General features: G+C 43.3%; 1 protein-coding gene across 1 annotated transcript in view; it reads left to right on the top strand.

The window, feature by feature from the left end:
* Positions 1-20909, top strand: part of LOC126234766 (uncharacterized) — a 113540-nt gene extending 92631 nt beyond the window's left edge. The window contains exons 3-5 of the mRNA XM_049943518.1: positions 2283-2525; positions 7660-7862; positions 17785-20909. Of these exons, the coding sequence (XP_049799475.1) occupies positions 2283-2525; positions 7660-7862; positions 17785-17994 (656 nt within the window). The 3' untranslated portion in view covers positions 17995-20909. The remainder of the gene's footprint in view (positions 1-2282; positions 2526-7659; positions 7863-17784) is intronic.
* Positions 20910-22414: the final 1505 nt, after the last annotated feature.

The raw sequence follows: 22414 nt of genomic DNA, 5'->3' as shown, positions 1-22414 counted from the left end.
ACAGGCACTGCAGTATCTGTACATATAATAAAAGTGTAGACGGCTAATGTCTGTACACAGGAAGTATTTCGGAAAACTTAATATGAGGGGTCTTTGTAACAGCAATAGAAGGCAAAACAGAATCATTAACACGGAACACCACCTGTCCAAGTGGACTTCCTGCACGTTGGTTGTGCTTAGCCGATTTCGTCGCAGATACTACAGGCACAATGTGCTAAATTACTAGCTATAGAAAAAGGCTGCAACAACTTGTTTGCCCGTCCGTTATAGGTGGACCTGAACTAGCTTCTACCAAACTGAGCTCACCTGCAACCTGGAAAAAAATTATTCTCCGTAGCACTCGTTTGGCTGAGGCTGGGGGTGAAAAACGGGTAATATAGAAGCTCAGGGACAAATGGAGCAGTTTCGGCCATATCTGGCATATATAACTTATTTTACTAAATTTTTATTAGCTCGCTCTCTTTCCTATCTGTTGGATACAAATTTTGCAATTGATTTTAAACTAACGCACCTGTGAGACAGAAACTTGAAACTTTCAAAATACCTCAGAACTGGATGTCAATGCAATATTAATTCGCTTTCTCCTCTGGTGTGTGGAAGAGGATACTTGGTGTACTACTACAATTTCCGCTTTTCCTGTTCTAGTAGCGGATGGTTTGGGGTGTAATAAATGAGGATCAGATAGAATTTTTTCTCAGTTAATGCACTATGCAATAACACCTAATTTTTTTCCGGACTGTGATTCAGTCTCGTTTGCAAGGTATATATTGAATAACTATGTATTAATAGAGCTATCCAGTCACCCTTTTCAGTCTTCCGTACGTGTGTGACATTTTTCAGTCGACTTTGAACATTATGATGAGATGACAACAGTTTGTTTCAGTTTCCTTTCACCTGACTTAGCAAAAATAATTATTACTTCTCATGTTTGTATTTCGCGAAAAGGCTGTGAAGGCTGTGAAGTTAAAAATTAGAGTCACAATAAAAATGTTTCGGAATATTATGCCGTGGTCGAATGGATTATACGTTATAACACAACGTTTCGTCCCCATATGCAGAGGTCATTTTCAAGGGTGATCATAGCTACCTTGAATGCCCGACTCACACCCTTGCTCGCTACTGACTACAACAAAATTCTACTTCCGCGTGCATCCGCCCAATGGCATGACGTCACATGTTTTGAATGTGCTAGCGTAATTGGCCGTTGTCGGCTGCCGTCGTCCGCTGTTGCTATCACACCGTTGTGGAAGATTGGCATACGTTTTCTAGAGCACCGAAACCCAGATGTTATTCAGTTCCACGCCCGCCTCCTTCTACTGAAATTCCTGAGGTGTTTTATAATAGGAAGGAGAAGGTTGAGAAATTGAATGAAACCTCCCAAAGCTATCTGTAGCTCTGACAGAATGTCATCTACTCCTGGAGCATTGTCTCCACGGGTCTTTCGGTGCTCTGCCAGACTCTTCTCGAAGTATCGTATTTACCATTTCGTTTTCATCTACGTCCTGTTCCATTCCTATAGTACTGCCTGCAAGTTCATTTCCCTTGTACAGACCGACTATTACTCCTTCCACCTTTCAGCTTTCCCTTCCTCGCTTACGACTGGTTTTCCATCTGACATTTCGATAGTCATATAACTGCTTCTGTTTTCTCCAAAGGCCTCCTTAATTTTTTTGAGTCGGTAACTATCTTCCTCCCAGTGAGGTATGCTTCTAAATCTTTACATTTGTCCTCTAACCATTGCCCTCAAGCCATTTTGCACTTACCGTCGATTTCATTTTCTAGTCTTTTGTTTTCCCTTTTGCCAGCTTCATTTGATACATTTTTATATTTTCTCTTTCCATGAGTTAATTTCATTATCTCCTGTGTAACTACTATTCATCAGTTACCTTTCTTGCCATTATCAATAAGTGACATGTAAACTGAACATTATAAGTCTATATAACCTTCAACATGAAAGATGGTAGTCTGATGTGTATTTTTTCATCGTTGGGTTTTATTTGCCGACGTTTGAACGTACAAAACAGTACTGTAGTATTCGATACACGCCCAAACAGTAATTAAGTATACGGTACAAGGCCCATTACTATACAAAATAGTATTGTAGTATCTGATACACGTCAAAAACAGTATTTTGCTATGCGATACAAGGCCTTTTAAGTTACAGCTATAAGGAAAGTTCGACGAGAGGAGGTGGGACCCTTTAGCGACGTAGGCCCTATCTGATTCCACCCAGTGTGAAGGCTTGCCGAGTGTCTGAGAGAAGACCGCCTCCGCTGTTGCAGGTCTTTTTGCAATGGCGCCGCTGACGCTGCTATGGCTGACGGCGCTGACGGGCGGTCTGGTGGCCGGGCAGCCGACGCCGCCCCCGCGGCCGTCGCTGCGGCCACTGGCGCTGCTGCTGCAGCCGCCGCCCGCCGCCGCCAACCTCATCCCCGGCGGCAGGTACGCCGCCTCCCGCCCCGGACTCAGCGTCGGCGCCCACGGAAACAACGGCCGCAGCCACGATAAGCCCGCGGCCTTCTCAGGTGAGCGGACTGCCTCCTCCACCCAGTGCGGGTACTGGCTGAAGCCTCGTTTGGACTGGACCGAACACACGTGTAAATGATACGCGAGTGTGAGCGAACTGTGTTGAGTCATGCTCTGTTATCTGCTAGTCTTCGCTCGTGTTTCTCTGGCTGTCGGGCTTTCAGCAAACCACTGAAGGAAGTACGCGTCCTCTCCACTTCGGCGTGAGCAGTCAGAAAGCTTTTCTCTGCTATCGTGTCTACATCTGTTGTTGACATGAGTTGAGTGATCGATGGGATGATGTTTAGAGAATGTAATGTTGCTGATAGAAGAATATAGATATCAGTGCACAAATGTCGAAAGAGAAAAATATATGAACAAGCAAGTACCTCCTAGCCTTTTACCTGCTGCTTTGCCTGCCTATGCCTATGGCACACATCTCCTGCTACCATCCCTCCCTGTCCACCCCTTCCTCCCCTTCTCTGTTTGTCCATATCATCCTCCCACCTCTACCTGTCCATTTCCTCCTTCCCCCTCTCTGTCCATTTCCTTGTCACTCCTTTACCACTGTATTTCGTTGTTCCCTCTCAATATATCCGTCTCCTCCTCCTTCCCTTTTTCCCTATTTAGCCACACACATTTGCTCCTATAGCCCCTGGAATGCATCGCAATACTATCCACAAACATGCCTGTCATATAGTCCAGCTTAGCTGTCAGGGGTTACCAAACCTACTCTCCCCTGTCCGACGACTATGGGAGGTAGGTGGTTCTTACCCTTGCAGTTCTACCTCCCCAGACAATAACTAGTATGTTTACCAAATTTGTCTCAAACTGATTCAGTGTTTCAGAAGGAGATGTGAAATGTACACACACACACACACACACACACACACACACACACACATACACACATACACACATACACACACAAACACACACACACTGGACTTTTCCACACAGCTTCACCTGTTTAAGCATTTGACACATATATCAAATACATCTCTTCCCACCTTCTTGCTCTCTACCTCCATCTGTCTGTCCACAACATCCTCCCTCCTCTGTCTACCTCCTCCTCCCCTGTCAATCTGTCTCTTCATATCTTACACCCCCTCTCCCTACCATATCTTTCTCCCCCTCCCTCTGTCCATATCCTCCTCCTCCTCTTCCATTTCCCACCTACGTGCCTCATGCAATCCCTTCCTCACCTCTCTCTTTCCTCCCCTCACTCTGTTTATACCATCCTCTATCCATCTTAAACTGTCCCCAGCCACCATTTGGCAACTGTATCCCCTGCAGTACAGTTCAATAGAGCAGCAACATGCCTGTCATTCAGGGAAGGCTACAAATCAGGGGCCTGAAATTCATTTCCTTCCCCCTGACATACTGACCACCACCAAAAACAGGTAGATAAAACAGGCTAATATTACTTCAACACAACATGCATGTCATGCTTGTAGTGTAGCCTACATGTCAGGGACTGGAAAACTGTTTCTTGCCCCTGATATGTATATTGCCCTGCAAAGCAAATTTATTGGGCAGGCCCATACTGCTCCCACACAGCATGTCTGTCAAGCAGAGCATGGGTGCCGAGAAACACTTTTTATCCAGTATCTTCACTTTTGTTGGAGCTAACAGATCGAAGTGCTAATAACCAGAGGACCTGCTGTTTCTGTCCCAAATTTGGTTGAAGTCGATCCAGGGGTTTGGGAGGAGATTCCAGACATACACACGTACATACACTTTGGTTTATATGTAAAACTGATGATAATGTGGAATAAAACTAAAAAAAATATGAAAGACTTGGTCATTATTGTTGCTTATGTTCGTGGTAACTGATGTTGGACTGTTATCATAGGGATTTTTGATGACAAGTAAAATTAGTTTACCTGGTATGTAGTCCCCTATACAGCAGATTTTACTAACGCAAACCATTTTATTAAGTAGCTTATGTCATTCCCTTAATCATATTTTATTCACAATATGTTTCTTAAATGTACCTTAATAAAATCACTGAACTGCTTTGCATGTACCATTGCAGCCATCATAAACTATCTGAGACACAGCAGCTATTCAGATCGGAAAACATCACCAATGTATACGTCTGAGGATGGTAATGACCAGAGTGTAAATACTAGCCTTCCTTCAGGTTATGTTGCTCGTCGACAATTAATGTTCTGTTAGGTGTGCCTAAATGAAAATGAGATTTCAGTTGTATGTTAAGAAATTTTAATATCAAAATTACAATCCCAGCATGTAGGAAGTGAGTGGAGGGCTTCGTTGTACAAACTCCAGAGTTACTGATGGATCTAGTTGCCCGCGGTTTCCTGCACTTCCGCGTCACCCTCTTGACGTTTTAGAGACTGTTTTAAGGGGCCGAAGATGTGCGAATCACCTGGGGAGCTATCAGGGCTGTAAGGGGGATGTTCCAGTGGTGGCAGGAAGGGCATTCGACCACCCTTGACCCCGCGTTGGCGTGGGACAAGGCCCAAAGAAAGATAGAAAAAGGAGAATGTTCCAGGCCGTCCGGAAATTTCTGAAGGAGCTTTATGATATCGTCTACACTTCTCGCCTCATAACGCTGACACCATAGGAATGTTGTGAAACATGCAAGACACTTCTCTCGATACACCTCTTTCACTTTATGATAAATTTGTGAAGCGTGCTCCGTTCCTGCTAGAAGAAATTGGCTAACCGCTCCTTGTGCTGATTTGGAGGAATCCATCATGCAACAAACGGTGGCAAAAACTCTCCAGAAATGAGAAAATTGCTGCGAAGCCGTCAACTCTGCTTGTGCAACTGGGAATACCGTCACACCGTCTCATGGTAAACAAGTTCTACTACTGTGATTACGTACAACGCCGCTACAGTGAAGGTCTCCTTTTCAGTTGGGCATAAATTATAGTTTTAAATTTCCTCGACTGTAATGACGAGCCAAGGAAGTGCTTGAATGACGTGTGTGCAAATCTTTGGAATAAAAGCTAAGGAAAGTTGGAGTTGCAATTAATGCTCTTCCTCCACGTATTTCACGTTTATGTACAAAATGAGGCACCTCACCTCTTTTTTTCTCGTGCCATGTTTTTTGCTTCAACAAAAACACTGAGTCCGCCATGCAAAATGTTCGTCTCTGAGTGTCATATACCGTAGTTGTCTACAAGTGCTCGTTCGCTAGCTTTTACATACGAGGGCTGTTCGGAAAGTAAGGTCCGATTGGTCGCGAAATGGAAAGTATAGTGAAAATCAAAATTTTTTTATTCGCAACATTTAATCTTACCTTCCAACTAACTCTCTAAATATTCGCCGCTCCAGTACCCTCATCACAGAAAGCAGCCACCTCAGCTTTCCACCAGTTCTCTACGCCGGCCTGCCTTTCGTTGTTTGTGCCAAAATCTTGTCTTCGTAGCCAGCGGTTAATGGGAGCAGAGATGAACAACGGAGAGAGCCAATTAAGATCTGTACTGTGGGCGATCAAACACTTCGCTTCGAAAACGCTGCAGCAGCGTCTTCATTGCCCTGCAGAGTGCGGTTGAAAATCGTCTTGAAGAAAGAAACGCATGACAGTTACGTTATATGGGCTGCATAGCTTCAGGCGAAATCTCTCACCAGATCCACATACCTGGCGGGAGACACTGTTGTTTTAGGCATTTCTACATGATCTCTTTGCGCTCAGAACTGAAAAGAGCACCGTGAAGTCATCGACAGGCACACTAAAAACACTGCCCAACACGTCTGTGCAAAGTTTCATCGGATTTTCACAGTGGTTTCATTTCGCGCCTAATCGGACCTTATTTTCCGAATACGCCGTGCGCGTCATTTACGACGGCCGCCGAGTTTAGGTTCGTTCTGCGTATCTGACGTCACAAAACACAATCAGGCAATGAACAAAGAACGATGTTGCCAGAGCTCGACTGCAGTGCAGAGCACGGACGAGAATCTTCAGTTTTAGAAACGTTCAGTCACAAATAAAGTAATTGAACAAAAGCAATGTCTTGATAGCAGACTTTCTATAAAAGAAAGTTTGGAAAAAGCATTCTTTCTACCAATTGCTTCATATTCTATTAATTAATTAAACCAAACAAGCAATAAGCCTCCTAACTCAGGCGATAGCAAGGAAATTCATTCTCACTAACTGCTTTTTCGCAATAAAGAACAGCGGTAATTGTTTATTTCCTATTGTACTTCGAGGAAACGTGAGCAATTCATAGTCATACCAACAGTGTTTGTCAGTATTTTGCGTGATTGCTTAAAGTCCTCCAGGAATTCAGCTAAATGACGAGCTGCGTTAGCGTAGTGGTTAAACTGTTTGGCCACTAAGCAAAAGGTTCTGAGTTCAAACCTTGTTAGGTGTTTAATTTTCTTTGTTTAAAAACAATATCGAAGTGTCTTACTTCATGAATTTTATTCGTTTGAATGTAATTTTTTGAAATTTCTAGTGGCAACTAAAATCGACCATAGAGAACGTATACACTGTGGACATTTACCTCTGCAAACTCTTCAAAATTTCGTGCAATGGTTTACTACATTTAATGCTGCACAATAACTGCGTTAAATATCGAAACAAAATTAAGTCATTTATGGGGGGAAGGTATCAGTCAAGATGATGTGTAAAAATCAAATTTTTGGGCCAAATAGTTTTTGTGAAATCGAATGATAACTGTGTCAAAGCAGTCGGAACACCATGTGTCTGCACAGGCGAGCAATGCAGTGATGACAAAATGCGGGGAGCACGTCTGTGTAGCAGCGAAAGGGTTAATGCGGCCGTGGTGGCTTTACTTCATAAACTGCGCGCTCCGCCCTAAACTTAAGTTTGTGAACTATACTATACTATACTATACTATGGCGCTGCTTCTCTTGGCGCGTGCAACTGGCAACACAGCAATCTCCCGCGTCTGGGCGGGTATGCGCGAGCCGCCAAGATAAAAGAATTGAACTATAGTACATTCGCTCAGGTCTAAACCAGGTTTTAGTTATCGGCGACTATCCGCGGTAATATTTCCTTGAATATCCGCAGTTGTAGCAGCAATTTCTTTTTGGTTAAAAGTGGCAGGACAGCATCAAATTTACTGTTTTTGTCTGTTTCCATGTACAGTTGACCTGTTATAAGTCTCTACACTACTATTAGTATCCACGACTGAACGGCACTGTGTCACATTTCAGGTAACTGGCCGTTCGTGTTTCCGTCTTCTGGGAAGGCAGCGACGAAGACGTTGACGCCGACGACGACGAGCGCGCCTCCAGCGGCTAGTAAGAGCACTACCAAGAAGGCACCCCCGGCTCCTTCGGAGACTATTTTGCCGCTGCGTTCTGAGCCGGCACCCGACAGGGCCGCCGACATCGCAGCCGTCGACGGTTTTTCTCAGGTGACTGTCAGAAAAGATACCCATTAGCGCTCCCGTCTCTACCACAGCAGGAAGGCATCATTAAAGGCCTTCTGAGATACTTAACGTTAATGTGCTGCGCTACCATCACCAGATAAAATGGAAAAACAAGTACTTCTTCCACCAGTATCTGCTTGAATGATAGAACATATTTCAACTATAATTCGTTCTAGCAGACATCAAATTCACTGTTCTTTCGCTCTCCCTCGACTTATTCTTCCAAGCAGGTATCAGACATTGAAAGGTCTCTGTTAGATTCCTTTCATGCTATTTTCCTCGATCTATTGTTGTTTACGTCATACATTCCACCTCTAAATTTACTGTGGTATTTGTAAATTTAGCTGGGAGGAGACTGAGCAGTGGAATATGTTATACTGACACATAAACACGAACAACTTGTCATACAACACTTTCAAACACATTTTTATATGTAATTCGTATCATACAGTTTCATATGGAGCCCACAGCCGCCTACTTTACATAGTGTATATGATGTCTTGAGATACTGTCATCTCCCCTTCTGGTGTGAAAGGATGAATGAGCGAGAGTATTTGTAGCTGGATGCTCGGTGTTAGCAGAGAAATCTGTCTGTCAGAGAACAGTAGGACCAACGTCTCAGTAGGCAGCTACGATTTCTAAGGCAAAGAGGTTTGTCTCGTTGGTGTGGTTCTGTCCGTCCCTTGTCAAGTTGGTCACTTCCCATTGTATCTGTGGGGCACCCTCGGAAGGGACCCACCCTGGTCAGTCTGAAGCCTGTTTCTGAAGTGGTAAGATCTCCGGGTAAGTGCGTATCTGGTGAGTCCGAAGGACAACGGAATTCTTAAGTTCAGCGTACCTGAAAAATTAATCACTTTTGTTACAGGCCTACATCGAAAATGTTTTTATATTATTTTAAATCGTGACGCAGTGCAATTTCAGTGTTAGTTTCAGAATGTATTGCGGTGGTGGCTTTGTCCAGACTCGAATAAAGGAAACTGGAAGCACGCGGTGATGAGGTGTAATTGTAGTTAAGATCATCGGTCTTTAGTGTGAATTTGCGTGTGACTATAAGCTTTCTCCTCGATAAAATTTTTCAAATTAGTAATTTTTCTTTATGTTCAATCCACGTGATGTGTGTTTTTTGGTAGCAGTACCATGTGTTCGTAACATCGTTTGACCCATCAGGTCAATACTATGGCGTTAGTAATGCAGTTCTGAAGTTTCTTTTGTAATTGATGTTTCGATTTAATTTGTTTTATTATTAAAATTATTATGGAATCACACATTTCTGTAAATCTAGTTGACCACGTGGAGCATGTGGTGTAGTAACAAAACTGGCCTAACATTAAATAAGGCACCAGCTTTGAGTCAGGCTTACCATGTTGTACGTTTAATTGAACACTGATAAACTTTAAAATAAATATCAAAATGAGTTGATAGTGTACGTGACTATTCCGTAAAATAAAAAAAATCATAACAGTAGTAAAAATTTGTCTGTCACGCACGGATACTTTCCACACTAGGTGCGAACAGTTTTTAAAAACATTAGGCTCATTAAAATATTCGTACAAATTTAATAACAGGTAATAAAAGCGGCTGACGTTCGTGGGGTTCGCAACGCCTGCTCCATTCTCCGCCGGCGCCTACTATCGTGGTTTGATGTCTGAAGATTGTCAGTAACTGACCGGAAACAGTATCCACGAAAGTAAAGGTTTCTTCCCGTCAAGACTGCCTATGTTCATTTTAAAAATAATTATGTGTTGAGTGTTGCCTATCCGGTGCTTTCTGCGTGTCGTGTGGGTGAGTGCTTTGGGCTTCGAAAGTAGTAAGTGCAAGCTGCCTGCCGCACTTGCCAGCTAACGCAGTCTATTTAATATTACGCCTTGTAGGTAAAATAGCACAAGAAACCACAGTGGCAATGAGAGATCGCTCATTTTGCTCTGTGCACTTGCAGGTGACAATCAGTTACCAAAAATAATAAAAAAGAATTACATCAATCTCTCTCCACTTGGGAATGTTCCAAATGTTGACATCTGTTTTACAAAGAAAAATACCGTCACGGCAAGGCCTCAGTTCAGAAATGTAGAAATATACTGACGATATTTGTTGATTATGGGGCAACCAGTTAGCTGCAAGGAAGAGAAGGTGACACGAACGGCATTCATATTAAATTAAAATATTCGCTCAGCACAGTTACAAATCGTTGGGTACGAGATAATAAAAATAGTCTCGATCGCGTTTTCAGATTTTTATTATTCGTTAGCAACCGGTTTTGGCCCTCTCCTCATACCATCTTCAGGCGGTATTAGTCAGACACGCCCATTACACTGGAGAACTGTATATCTGTTCACTGCTGTCAGTTCCATGTCACTTTGATAACATTATCTTTATGAATGTCATGTGTGAGTGAAATGAATTCAGTTCTTACATGTACCCATGGTGGCAGGGAGAGACGAAAACCTCCACTAAATCCATTCCCCTGGCAGTCTCATTCCATTTACACAGGTTAGTCAATATAAAATTACCCCAGAAAACATTTCACGCACGTTAAGATTGGCAACGCAACTTCTATCTGCACCTGGGCCTGATGATGTAAGTTGGTTTGCCTACCTTAGGGTGTATTAAATAATTTCCGGCCAGTTCTGTTTTGCCCACCCTCTCCTTTTGATGTGTAGCTGAAGTATACATCAAGATGTCCTTTGGAATGAAATTTTTCACTCTGCAGAGGAGTGTGCACTGATAAGAAACTTCCTGGCAGATTAAAACTGTGTGCCGGACCGAGACTCGAATTCTGGACCTTTGCCTTTCGCGGGCAAGTGCTCTACCAGCTGACCTACCCCAACAAGACTCACGGCCCGTCCTCACAGCTTTAATTCCGGCAGTACCTCGTCTCCTACCTTGCCCGCGAAAGGGAAAGGTCCCGAGTTCGGTTCTCGGTCCGGCACACAGTTTAATCTGCAAGGAAGTTTCAACATGTCCTTTATCAATTACATGCATGCTGTAGAGCATCCAATAGCTGGGCACTGATTGTGTCTCCAAGATATGTGTTGTATGTAGTTAGCATGTGCGATTACACCAAGTGATATTTCATTGGTGTAGTTGGACTGCCAAATGACACGTTCATCTCTGATCACATACGCAGACAGCTTTACTGGATCCCTCACCAGCTCATTGTAAGCGTTGTTCAGTAAATGCGGTACACAAAGGCCAAGCTAAGAGGCCTGATCCCAGAATCCTCAAGTAACGCTCATCTTTTTGCCCTCTCGCTGTCTTAGTTACGCACAATCATTCCTTCTCGCCCTCACGAGATTTCGACAGTTCAGTGCCGTTACTAATTCACTATTCCGAAGTCTCAGTTGTCAGTAGCTCGGCAAAGCGACGTAGGCCAAGTCAGGAAAAATTTTCTTATGATTCTGTCATTCTCATTGGAGAGAAATCTTAGCATGTAAAAATAACTTCGGCCATACACCGGGGGGACTGTTATGAGACCATTATACTCGTATTTTCACAATATATCCGCCGCGCGGGATTAGCCGAGCGGTCTGGGGCGCTGCGGTCATGGACTGTGCGGCTGGTCCCAGCGGAGGTTCGAGTCCTCCCTCGGGCATGGGTGTGTGTGTTTGTCCTTAGGATAATTTAGGTTAAGTAGTGTGTAAGCTTAGGGACTGGTGACCTTAGCAGTTAAGTCCCATAAGATTTCACACACATATGAACAATATATCCAAACGACCCAGAGGATATACTCAGAAGTTCCGTGGGGTTTTACGAGGATGATGCTGTTATATACAGAGAAGTCGCGACGGTATCGAAACGCAAGGAGACCTGCAGAGGATCGACATTAATTGCTGGGGGTTGGAAGTTGGCCCTCAACAGAACAAATTTCACGCACTGCGCAAAAATATGCAGAAAAGTCCACTTAAAATTTTAGAAAGCATTCTTGGAGCACAGGGATCGGTATAAAACGCTAAAAATCAAATACAAACAGTCTCGGTCGCATTTTTCAGATTCGTTACGTGTTACAACTGGTTTCGGCCCTTTCCACAAACCATTTTCAGGCTTTTCCCCGCCATTATGTCTGCTGCTGGTGGCAGACGGAGCTTGATGGATAGAAGTAAGGATGTCGCTAAGTAAGGGTGCAAGTAAGTAACTATGTCAGTAACACCCTTACTTCTACGGATCTCGCTCCGTCCGCCACCAGCGGCAGCCGTAATAGCGGTGAAAAGCCTGAAGATGGTCTGAGGAAAGGACCGAAACCGGTTCCTAATAAATAAAAAGTCTATAAACGCGCTTATTTGATCTTTAGAAAAATCCATTATGTGATTACATGACTGCAAGAAAATCACTGTAAGCAATCGTACCCGTTAAGTATATGGAAATATGCATGAGTATCGATTTTAAGTGGAACGACCGCATAAAACTAATCGCAGATGAGGCAGATGCCAGACAGAGATAAATTACAAAAATCCTCAGAAAGCGTAGTCTACCTTTGTTCACCCAGTACTTGAACATTGTCCATCACTCTGGGAACAGGTACAAATGCTAAAAATAGAGGAAAGTAGGGAAGATGCAAAGAAGAGCAGCACCTCTCGTCGGGGGGCGGAGGGAGGCACGAAAGCGTCACGGTGATGCTAAGCCAACTACAGTGGCAGACGCTGCAAGAGAGGCGTTTTGCATCGCATCCTGGTGTGGTCTACTGATAGAATTCCGAGTACGTTCTCGTATAAAAGAGTTTTTTTTCTCTACGTTCTCGCGGAAAGGCCACGAAGGTAAAATTAGAGATATTAGAGTTCAAACAGATTCTAACCAACAATCTTTCTTTCCGCGAGCCATTCGTGACTGGAACAGGAAAGGAGGGAGACGTTAGAGTGGTATACAAAGCACCCTCCGGCACACATCATAAAGTGACTTGCGTAGTATAGACTATCTGGTCATTCTCATTGGCGATATACATCTAAGCAAATTAGCTTACCACACCTATTTTCATTCTCTGCTTTCATATGGCATCATATTCTGGGGTAACTCATGATTGAGTAAAAGAGTGTTCATTGCACAAAAGCGTGTAATCAGAATAATTGCTGTAGCTCATCCAAGATCATTCTGCAGACACTTCTTTAAAGAGCTAGGGATCTTCACTGTAGCCTCCCAATATATATATTCACTTATGAAATTTGTTATTAACAATCCGAACGAATTCAAAAGTAATAGCAGTGTACATGTCTACAACACTAGGAGAAAGGATGATCTTCACTAGTCAAGGTTAAATCTAACTTTGGCTCAGAAGAGAGATAAATTACGCTGCCACAAAAGTCTTTGGTCACTTACCTAATAGCATCAAACGTCTGACAGATAGCCATACAGCATCTAAAAGGAAATTAAAAGAATTTCTGAATGGCAACTCCTTCTACTCATTAGATGGATTTTTGGATATAGCAAGTGGGTAATTTCTCCACCCCCACCCCCAAAAAAAATTGTCATGTAATATTTTGTGTAATGTAATATCTTGTATAGACACCTTTTATTAACCTGACACGTTCCACATCATTACGAAGGGTCGTATTCATGATTTATGGAACAAGTACAAATCTAATGTAATCTCTAATCAAAAGTCTCCGGACGCTCATCGCCTTCATAACGGCGTGAACTCTGCCAAGAACACTTTGATTGAGATGTTTGAATGCCTGTGCAGCAATAGGAACCCACTGTTTTTCAACAGTCGAAACCAGAGAAAGTAACGGTGTTGGACCCTAGGGTCTGGAGCAAAGTCGACGTTCTAACTCATATCAAAGGTGTTCCATTGGGTTCATGTCTAGGCCACTGAAAGGCCAGTCCATTTTATGGATGTTATTGTCCATAAACAATGCTGTTTTATGGCAGGGTGCATTGTCATACCGATACGACCAACCACCGTCTCGAAACTGTTCCTCAACTGCGCATTACCCTGCTGTAAAATTCTGGATTTAGCGCTTCATTGAGCTTAATATGAGTACCACAGTCTAACCACGGTAAACGGCCCCCCTTTCCATGACACCGCCGTCTCCGTATTTCACCATTGGCACTGAATACTATGGTAGATAACGCCCTCCATGCGTTTGCCAAACCCAAAATCTTCCATTGGATTGCCACAAGATATAACGTGATTCATCACTCCAAATCAGTAGTTTCCAGTCATCCACCGTCCAGTAATGTCGCTCTTAGCACCACCTCAAGCGTCGCTTAGCACTGAGACCAGAAATGTGTGGATCTGAAAGAGTTGCTTGACCATTGTACTCCATTCTTCTTAACTGCCTGCACAGAGTCATTGTGCTAGCTGAACTACTGTATTTCGGAACTCTCGAGTGATTCCTTCCGTTGTTTTTATCCTATTGTCTTTACTACCAGCCTTTGCAATGATCGGCGGTCGCTGTCCAACAGTATGTGAGATCTATGTGGCCTTGGTTTGGTTTTGATTGTTCCTTCGCGTTTCCACTTCACAATCACATCACGAATTTGATTTGGACACTTGCAGAAGGGTTGATATGTCCCGATGGATCTGTAGCTCAGGTGACATCTAATGAGTATCCCACGTTGGAAGTGACTGAGCACCCTTTGACCCACCCATTATTTTACCGTTACTGTTCCTGTACTAACAATTACTCCCCACCTCCATTTATACTTGCAGATATTGAAATAACCGATCTCGGAATTGAAAAGTAGCTACAATCGCTTAGTAGTGGAAAGGCGTCAGCAACAGATGAGATACCTATAAGATTCTATAAAGATTATGTGAAAAACGTGCTCCCCTTTTAGCACTAATTTGTCATAGATCGCTTGAGCAACGAAAAAGTACAGGTCATTCCCCTTTTTAAGAAAGGCCGGAAGGCAAATCCACACATTTATAGACCTATATCGTTGACGTCAATCTGTTGTAGAACTATGGAACATGTTTTATGCTCAAGAATTATGACTTTTTTGAAAATGAACATCTGTTCTATAAAAATCAAATACAGATCCTTCTGAAACTAGCTCGCTCTGTTCCCCCCTGAGATCCACAGCGCAGTGGACAACGGCGCTCTGGTTGATGCCGCGTTCCTTGACTTCAGTAAGGCATTTGACACCGTCCCGCATTGCCGTTTAATGAAGAAAAAATACAGGGTGTTTCAAAAATGACCGGTATATTTGAAACGGCAATAAAAACTAAACGAGCAGCGATAGAAATACACCGTTTGTTGCAATATGCGTGGGACAACAGTACATTTTCAGGCGGACAAACTTTCGAAATTACAGTAGTTACAATTTTCAACAACAGATGGCGCTGCAAGTGATGTGAAAGATATAGAAGACAACGCGGTCTGTGGGTGCGCCATTCTGTACGTCGTCTTTCTGCTGTAAGCGTGTGCTGTTCACAACGTGCAAGTGTGCTGTGGACAACATGGTTTATTCCTTAGAGCAGAGGATTTTTCTTGTGTTGGAATTCCACCGCCTAGAACACAGTGTTGTTGCAACAAGACGAAGTTTTCAACGGAGGTTTAATGTAACCAAAGGACCGAAAAGCGATACAATGAAGGATCTGTTTGAAAAATTTCAACGGACTGGGAACGTGACGGATGAACGTGCTGGAAAGGTAGGGCGACCGCGTACGGCAACCACAGAGGGCAACGCGCAGCTAGTGCAGCAGGTGATCCAACAGCGGCCTCGGGTTTCCGTTCGCCGTGTTGCAGCTGCGGTCCAAATGACGCCAACGTCCACGTATCGTCTCATGCGCCAGAGTTTACACCTCGATCCATACAAAATTCAAACGCGGCAACCCCTCAGCGCCGCTACCATTGCTGCACGAGAGACATTCGCTAACGATATAGTGCACAGGATTGATGACGACGATATGCATGTGGGCAGCATTTGGTTTACTGACGAAGCTTATTTTTACCTGGACGGCTTCGTCAATAAACAGAACTGGCGCGTATGGGGAACCGAAAAGCCCCATGTTGCAGTCCCATCGTCCCTGCATCCTCAAAAAGTACTGGTCTGGGCCGCCATTTCTTCCAAAGGAATCATTGGCCCATTTTTCAGATCCGAAACGATTACTGCATCACGCTATCTGGACATTCTTCGTGAATTTGTGGCGGTACAAACTGCCTTAGACGACACTGCGAACACCTCGTGGTTTATGCAAGATGGTGCCCGGCCACATCGCACGGCCGACGTCTTTAATTTCCTGAATGAATATTTCGATGATCGTGTGATTGCTTTGGGCTATCCGAAACATACAGGAGGCGGCGTGGATTGGCCTCCCTATTCGCCAGACATGAACCCCTGTGACTTCTTTCTGTGGGGACACTTGAAAGACCAGGTGTACCGCCAGAATCCAGAAACAATTGAACAGCTGAAGCAGTACATCTCATCTGCATGTGAAGCCATTCCGCCAGACACGTTGTCAAAGGTTTCGGGTAATTTCATTCAGAGACTACGCCATATTATTGCTACGCATGGTGGATATGTGGACAATATCGTACTATAGAGTTTCCCAGACCGCAGCGCCATCTGTTGTTGACAATTGTAACTACTGTAATTTCGAAAGTTTGTCTGCCTGAAAATGTACTGTTGTCCCAAGCATGTTGCAACAAACGGTGTATTTCTATCGCTGCTCGTTTAGTTTTTATTGCCGTTTCAAATATACCGGTCATTTTTGAAACACCCTGTACGAGCTTACGGAGTATCGGAGCGGACTTGCCATTGGATTCAACAGGGCTTTCTTGCACATAGAACTCAACACGTCGCTCTTAACGGAACAAAATCGACAGATGTAAAGGTAATATCCGGAGTACCACAGGGAAGTGTGATAGGACCTTTGTCTCGTAGAAAGCGTCGGATGCTCTTCAAGGTTATTCGCAGATGATGCAGTTGTTTATGCCAGAGTAGTAACGCTAAAAGACAGTAAGAATTTGCAGAACGACCTATAGAGAACTGATGAACTGTGTAGGCTCTGGCAGTTGATCCTGAACGTAAATAAAAGTAACATTGCGCACGCATAGGAAAAGAAATCCACTGTTGTACAGCTACACTATTGATGACGAACAGCTGGAGACAGCGTCTACCGTAAAATTTCTAGGAGTAACTATACAGAGAGACCGTAAGTGGAATGACCACATAAAACAGACAGTGGGAAAAGCTGATACCAGACTCAGACTCATCGGAAGAGTCTTAAGGAAATGTAACACATCCACAAAAGAAGTGGCTTATAAGGCGCTTGTTCGCCAGCTTCTTGAGTATTGTTCGCCTATCTGGCATCCCTATCAGGTAGGACTGATGGAGGAGATAGAGAAGATCCAACGAAGAGTGGCGCCTTTCGTCACGGGATCGTTTAGCTGGTGAGAGAGCGTTACGGAGATGTTAAACAAACCCCACTAGCAGACGTTACAAGGAAGGCGTTGTGCATCACATAGAGAGTTATTATTGAAATTCTGGGACAGCACTTTTCAGAAGGTGTCGGAGAACATATTATTTCCCCCCACATACATCTCACGTATTGACCACGAGGAGAAAATTCGAGAAATTAGAGCCAATACAACGAACTACCCGCAAGTGGAACAGGGTTGGAGGAATCAGATAGTGGTCCTGAAAGTACCCTCCGCCACACACCATTAGGTGGCTTGTTGAGTATGATGTAGATGTTGATCTGCTCCTCAGGTGACATTCCACGTTGGAAGTGACTGAACTCCCTCCTACCCGCCCATTTGACTCATACTGCTTCTGTACCAACATCTAGTCCCCATCTCCTTTTATACTGGTGGGTCCACCTGTCGTGACATCTGGTGGTCAGTTCGTCGAGTAGAGATGTCCAGATGCTTTTGATATGGTAGTGCAGGTGTGGATGTGCGGTGAGCCATATGACAGTGTTTTTGCTCTACTAGAGGCATCCCAGAGGTGACGTATGTCACTGTGTTCGCAGGTGTTTGGGAGGGGCAACTCCGTGCTGGACGAGCCGCAGATATCTCGCTGCGTATGGGCCATCGTGACCTGCTGCAGCCCCAACTCGAAGGCGGTGCGCTACGGCTGCTTCGAGCAGTCCGGCTGCCACGGCGCCTTCTGGGACACCAGCCCCTGCGAGCGGCACATCACCAGCTCTGCGCTCGAGGCCGCCCTCCACTTCTACCTCTAGGCGGATCCACCACCGTCCCAGACTGCTCAGCAGCGGCGCTTCATCTCTCTTCGTCTATTGTGTGTACCAGAGCGGCAGGTTCTGTTTGCCGCTGGCCAAATGAAGGAGTGACGGGGAACTGGCGAAGAGCTAAACACCTCGTGTACCTGTCCTGCTGCACCCACAACTTTACACTTTCTCTCAGTTCTCTGCACTGTAGGGTAATGTCTACTGTTTGGTCTTCGGCTGCATCTACCGAATGACGGATGCCAGAGGCAGATTTGGAGAAGGGAAGTAGAACTCACGCAAAGTAATACGGCCTTTGTTCAGAAACATAATCTCAGGCCTGGGCGACTCCATCTCTTTGTGCCAAAGACGCTTTGCACTTCCTTCTTTCCTTCACTGTGTGCTTCGGCCATTAGGAGCAGCCCAGTGTCCTTTTTATTTTTTTTGTATTCTACTCTGGCGCAAGTTCCGATATGGAAGACTTTGTGTATAGCTTTCAGCTGATCTGCACCTCCCCTCCTCTTCCCTACTGTGCCATGGCCATTTACGAAGGCACGCTCTCCCACCACTACCGCTGTCACCTCCCCAGTCATGCCGCTCGCACAGGTAGAATCAGAGTTATTCTGCGCGCACCTTAGCTTAGTAGTTCATGTGTTCCTATTTCTGCTGAGGTCTCTTTGTTTTTTATCATTTTAAAACTTTTCATTCCCCAGCTAGGGCCAGTTGTTCGAGTAATGATATGGCGTTGCGGCAGAGAGAGTCCCCATTGGGAATATTTGGAAGGAGATTTCTAGCTCTCGCAGTGGCCTTAGAATCAAAAGAAACGGCAGATGGGGATTGATTTTAGTTAATTTCGGCACAAACTGTGCAAGATAAACAGTGTGAACACCTCATGAATGTGCCGCAAAATCGATCGCTTTATTGTAACAAGGCTTCTGATATAAACTACTCCAAATGTAGCATGTTATGTACAGTAAGACTGCGAGAAACACGGTAGTAAATGGACCGAGTCTCATTTCTGGCAAAAGCCGTCAAATTCCCTCTATACTTTTCACGAACTTCTACTGAGCCCAGTTCAAAGGAATGAAACTCGGCATGGAGGAAGCAGCAGTATTACGCCTATTCGATTGTATGGTTTTGCAAAAAACGTCACTTCGAAATCTTACTGGTTCACTAGTTATACGTTTTCAAAGCACGATCTGGCGCACAATTGTAACATGTTATTTGCGTTTTTCTCATTCTATTGATTCTATCGTCCTCATTCTTGTTGCCCTTCTGTAAATGCTTCCTCTGAAAGATTATATCAGCAGCTCTATGTTGCATAGTCAAAATCTGTATCTGTAATGGCAGTGGATGACATATTGTAATCTCAGTGACACATGCGTTGACGTCCAGCATGTACGACTTCCTGAGCGATTAGAAACTTACTGCAATTAGTTTCTCTCTCTAGTGCTCTCACTTTATTGTTGACGTGTGACGAAGTTTCTACTTTCTTGTAATGGTTTTCGGCAAAATCTTGAAAAAAAGAAAAGGTCAACCGGTGGAAGGCAAAAGGTCACGTTGAATCGGGCTGGTCTTGTGAGCAGAGACAAAGTCAAGATTCGATGCCTGTACAGACTCGCTGCTTTGTGGGTTTCAGTGACTGTCAAAGTTCTCCTTCTGCTTGCTTGTGCTAAGTATCTGTAAGGAGAACGCCACGAAGGGGTCTGCCAACACAATCTCTGTGCTCGCTAGATGCTGAAATATACCTGTTCTTTCACAGAATATGTATAACGTTTCTTCATAATAGTTCTTCTGAAACAATTTTTTTCCGAAACTTTTTCTGACCAAGTAAATACAAAGGAGTCTAGTGAGTATGAAGAATACAACTGTTGTGTTGCCAATATTGATATTTTTGTAACAAAATCAAAATTTACTGCTGTAAATCATTTCCTTAATGCACTCATTTCAAATTGAAATGAACACAATTTGGACTGCATAGTAATATTTTATACGTTAAAATCCTATCCTAAGCTCTAATACAAGTAGCTTTTACATTTTTTGTCTTCCAAATTAATTTTTAGTAACATATGAACGTCTCATTGAAAATAATTGTTGCTTTCTCACATATTAAGCTTTCTCTAGTCTTATTTTGTAGCAGCTTTTGTTTCAGCTGAAGAAAATAAGATTATTTGGTTACATGTTTGATGCCATGTCTTCGTAGTGAATGCAGCAAACATTTGTATTACTGACACTTATATTGAATTATTTACTTCAGGAAAAGACAGTTCAACGCTGTTACAACGGTAAAATTCAATGCTGAGCGTTGTTGTTTGTTAAACCTTCAGCAATTTAATTTGATAGTAAATTTATTGTTATACTGTTTGACGCAAAGACATTAAGACGCAGAAATAGTCATAATTTATTTATGTGCAAACTTTTGTTGTATTTTTAAAATTTATTGATAAACAGTGCCAGTTAAGGAAATATGAGATACACACCAACTGATTAATTCTATGGCACCCAGTGGAATTAAATAATTCAGTAGAATTAAATAATTTAGTTTTGTTAAGAATCCAAACTGACATTAGCCCATGTTTTGGGATCCATAAATTGCCAAAGCTAATAATAGATAACAGTTCACAAGACAATGAATGTCTGAATTATCAGAAGTTTGAATAGTAAATTAGTTTTTATTATTAAGACTAAATAAATAAATTCAGACCTGTAGTACATATCAAATATATTCCTGTTCCTTAACTAGTACAAATTTTTATCTTTTTTGTGACACTCTATAAGAGCTGTGATATTACTTGCGATTACAACGGTGAGAGCAAAAAATGTTTTTTGTGCGAGATCATGCCTGTAAGAATTAAAAGCGCTTTCTTTTTAAGTGATTATTTCATTAGTTTGTAAGTAAGTTCGTAATAAAACGATACTCTATCCTCTAAATAAAATTGTGTTTTAATTCCCACTACCGTTTCAACTCAAAATCATTTACATTCGCATAGCAGGATTAATCAGTAGTGGTCGTGCTGAACAGTAAAGTATATAGTGTGAAAAGTTCAAAATTTCGTAAACATAACAACTAGACTTTTATGTATAGCACACTAAAATTCAGAAAGTAGTAGCTGGAGCAGAAAATAAGATACGAAAATTCAATAATGGTAACGTCAAGATCATTGTCTTCAGAAAAGACCAATTTAGCGATGCCTACACAATAAAGTACAGTATGTAGGCTCAGCTGTTACAGGAAACCACTTTTATATTGAGGGGTTAAGTGAATAGTGGGTTGTTGGTTATGTATTTGCTAACACAGTACAACTTCCTTTATTAACTTAGCACTTGCATTTCATTTCTGCACTGACCCACAGGTTTTAGGTTCAGTTTATCTAAGGACCAGTTACAAGTCGTCTGCTAACTCTGAAATACGACAAAAATAGGTTAAATGTTGTGTACTAGGGTCACCATTGGGCTTCACTACCTAGTAAATATAGAAGGTAGTTCTGCTGCTCTTTATGTGAAAGTCAGACACACTGTATCAACTACAGGATCTCACAAGTTGTGATGATATTTTCGAATCGTGAGGGAAGTTAAATATTATTTGACATTTAATTTAGTTAGTTCGTTAGTTACTTATCGAAATGACGTGGATGCCGTGAAGATCACAGGGTGCAGCCAACTGCAGATGGTGGCTCACGTCGGTACCAATGACGTTTGTCGCTTTGGATCGGAAGAGATTCTCTCTGGTTTCGAGCGGCTATTACAAGTGGTAAAGGCCCGCAGTCTGGAATGCGAGACGAACGCAGGGCTCATCATTTGCAGCATACTCGACAGAACCGATTGCGGACCTCTGGTACAGAGCCGAGTGGAGGGTCTGAATCTGAGGCTCAGACGGTTCTGTGACCGCGCAGGCTGCAGATTCCTCGACTTGCGCCATGGAGTGGTGGGGTTTCGTGTTCCGCTGAATAGGTCAGGAGTCCACTACACGCAAGAGGCGGCTACAGTGGTAGCAGGGGCTGTGTGGCGTGGACCGGGCGGTTTTTTAGGTTAGAGGGTGTAGGAAAAACACAAAAAGGACTTCAGTAACAAAGGGTGCAGGCTGAACACAGGAAGAACGTAGATACAGGAACCATGGGTATAACTGCATTAGCTGTATTGGGGAAGTATCGGAGCTCGAAAAGCACTGATGCTCAGATTGTTATAGGCACTGGAAGCTGGCTGGAGCCGGTGGTAAATTCAACCGAAATTTGTGCGGAGAACCAAGCGGTGTTCAGAAAGGAAAAGCTAAACACAGCTGGCGGTGGCCTGTTTGTTGCTGTCAGAAGCACTTTATCTCGATGCGAAATTGAAGAGGATAGTTCCTGTGAGTTAGTATGGATACAAATAATTCTTGGGAAGAGGAATAAAATAATAGTTGGATCATTTTACCGACCTCCCAACTCAGATAATACAA

Source organism: Schistocerca nitens, chromosome 1, assembly GCF_023898315.1.
Source record: "Schistocerca nitens isolate TAMUIC-IGC-003100 chromosome 1, iqSchNite1.1, whole genome shotgun sequence".
NCBI classification, from domain to species: domain Eukaryota; kingdom Metazoa; phylum Arthropoda; class Insecta; order Orthoptera; family Acrididae; genus Schistocerca; species Schistocerca nitens.
Note: the sequence above shows the minus strand (reverse complement) of the source record. Positions and strands in the feature narration are given on the sequence as shown.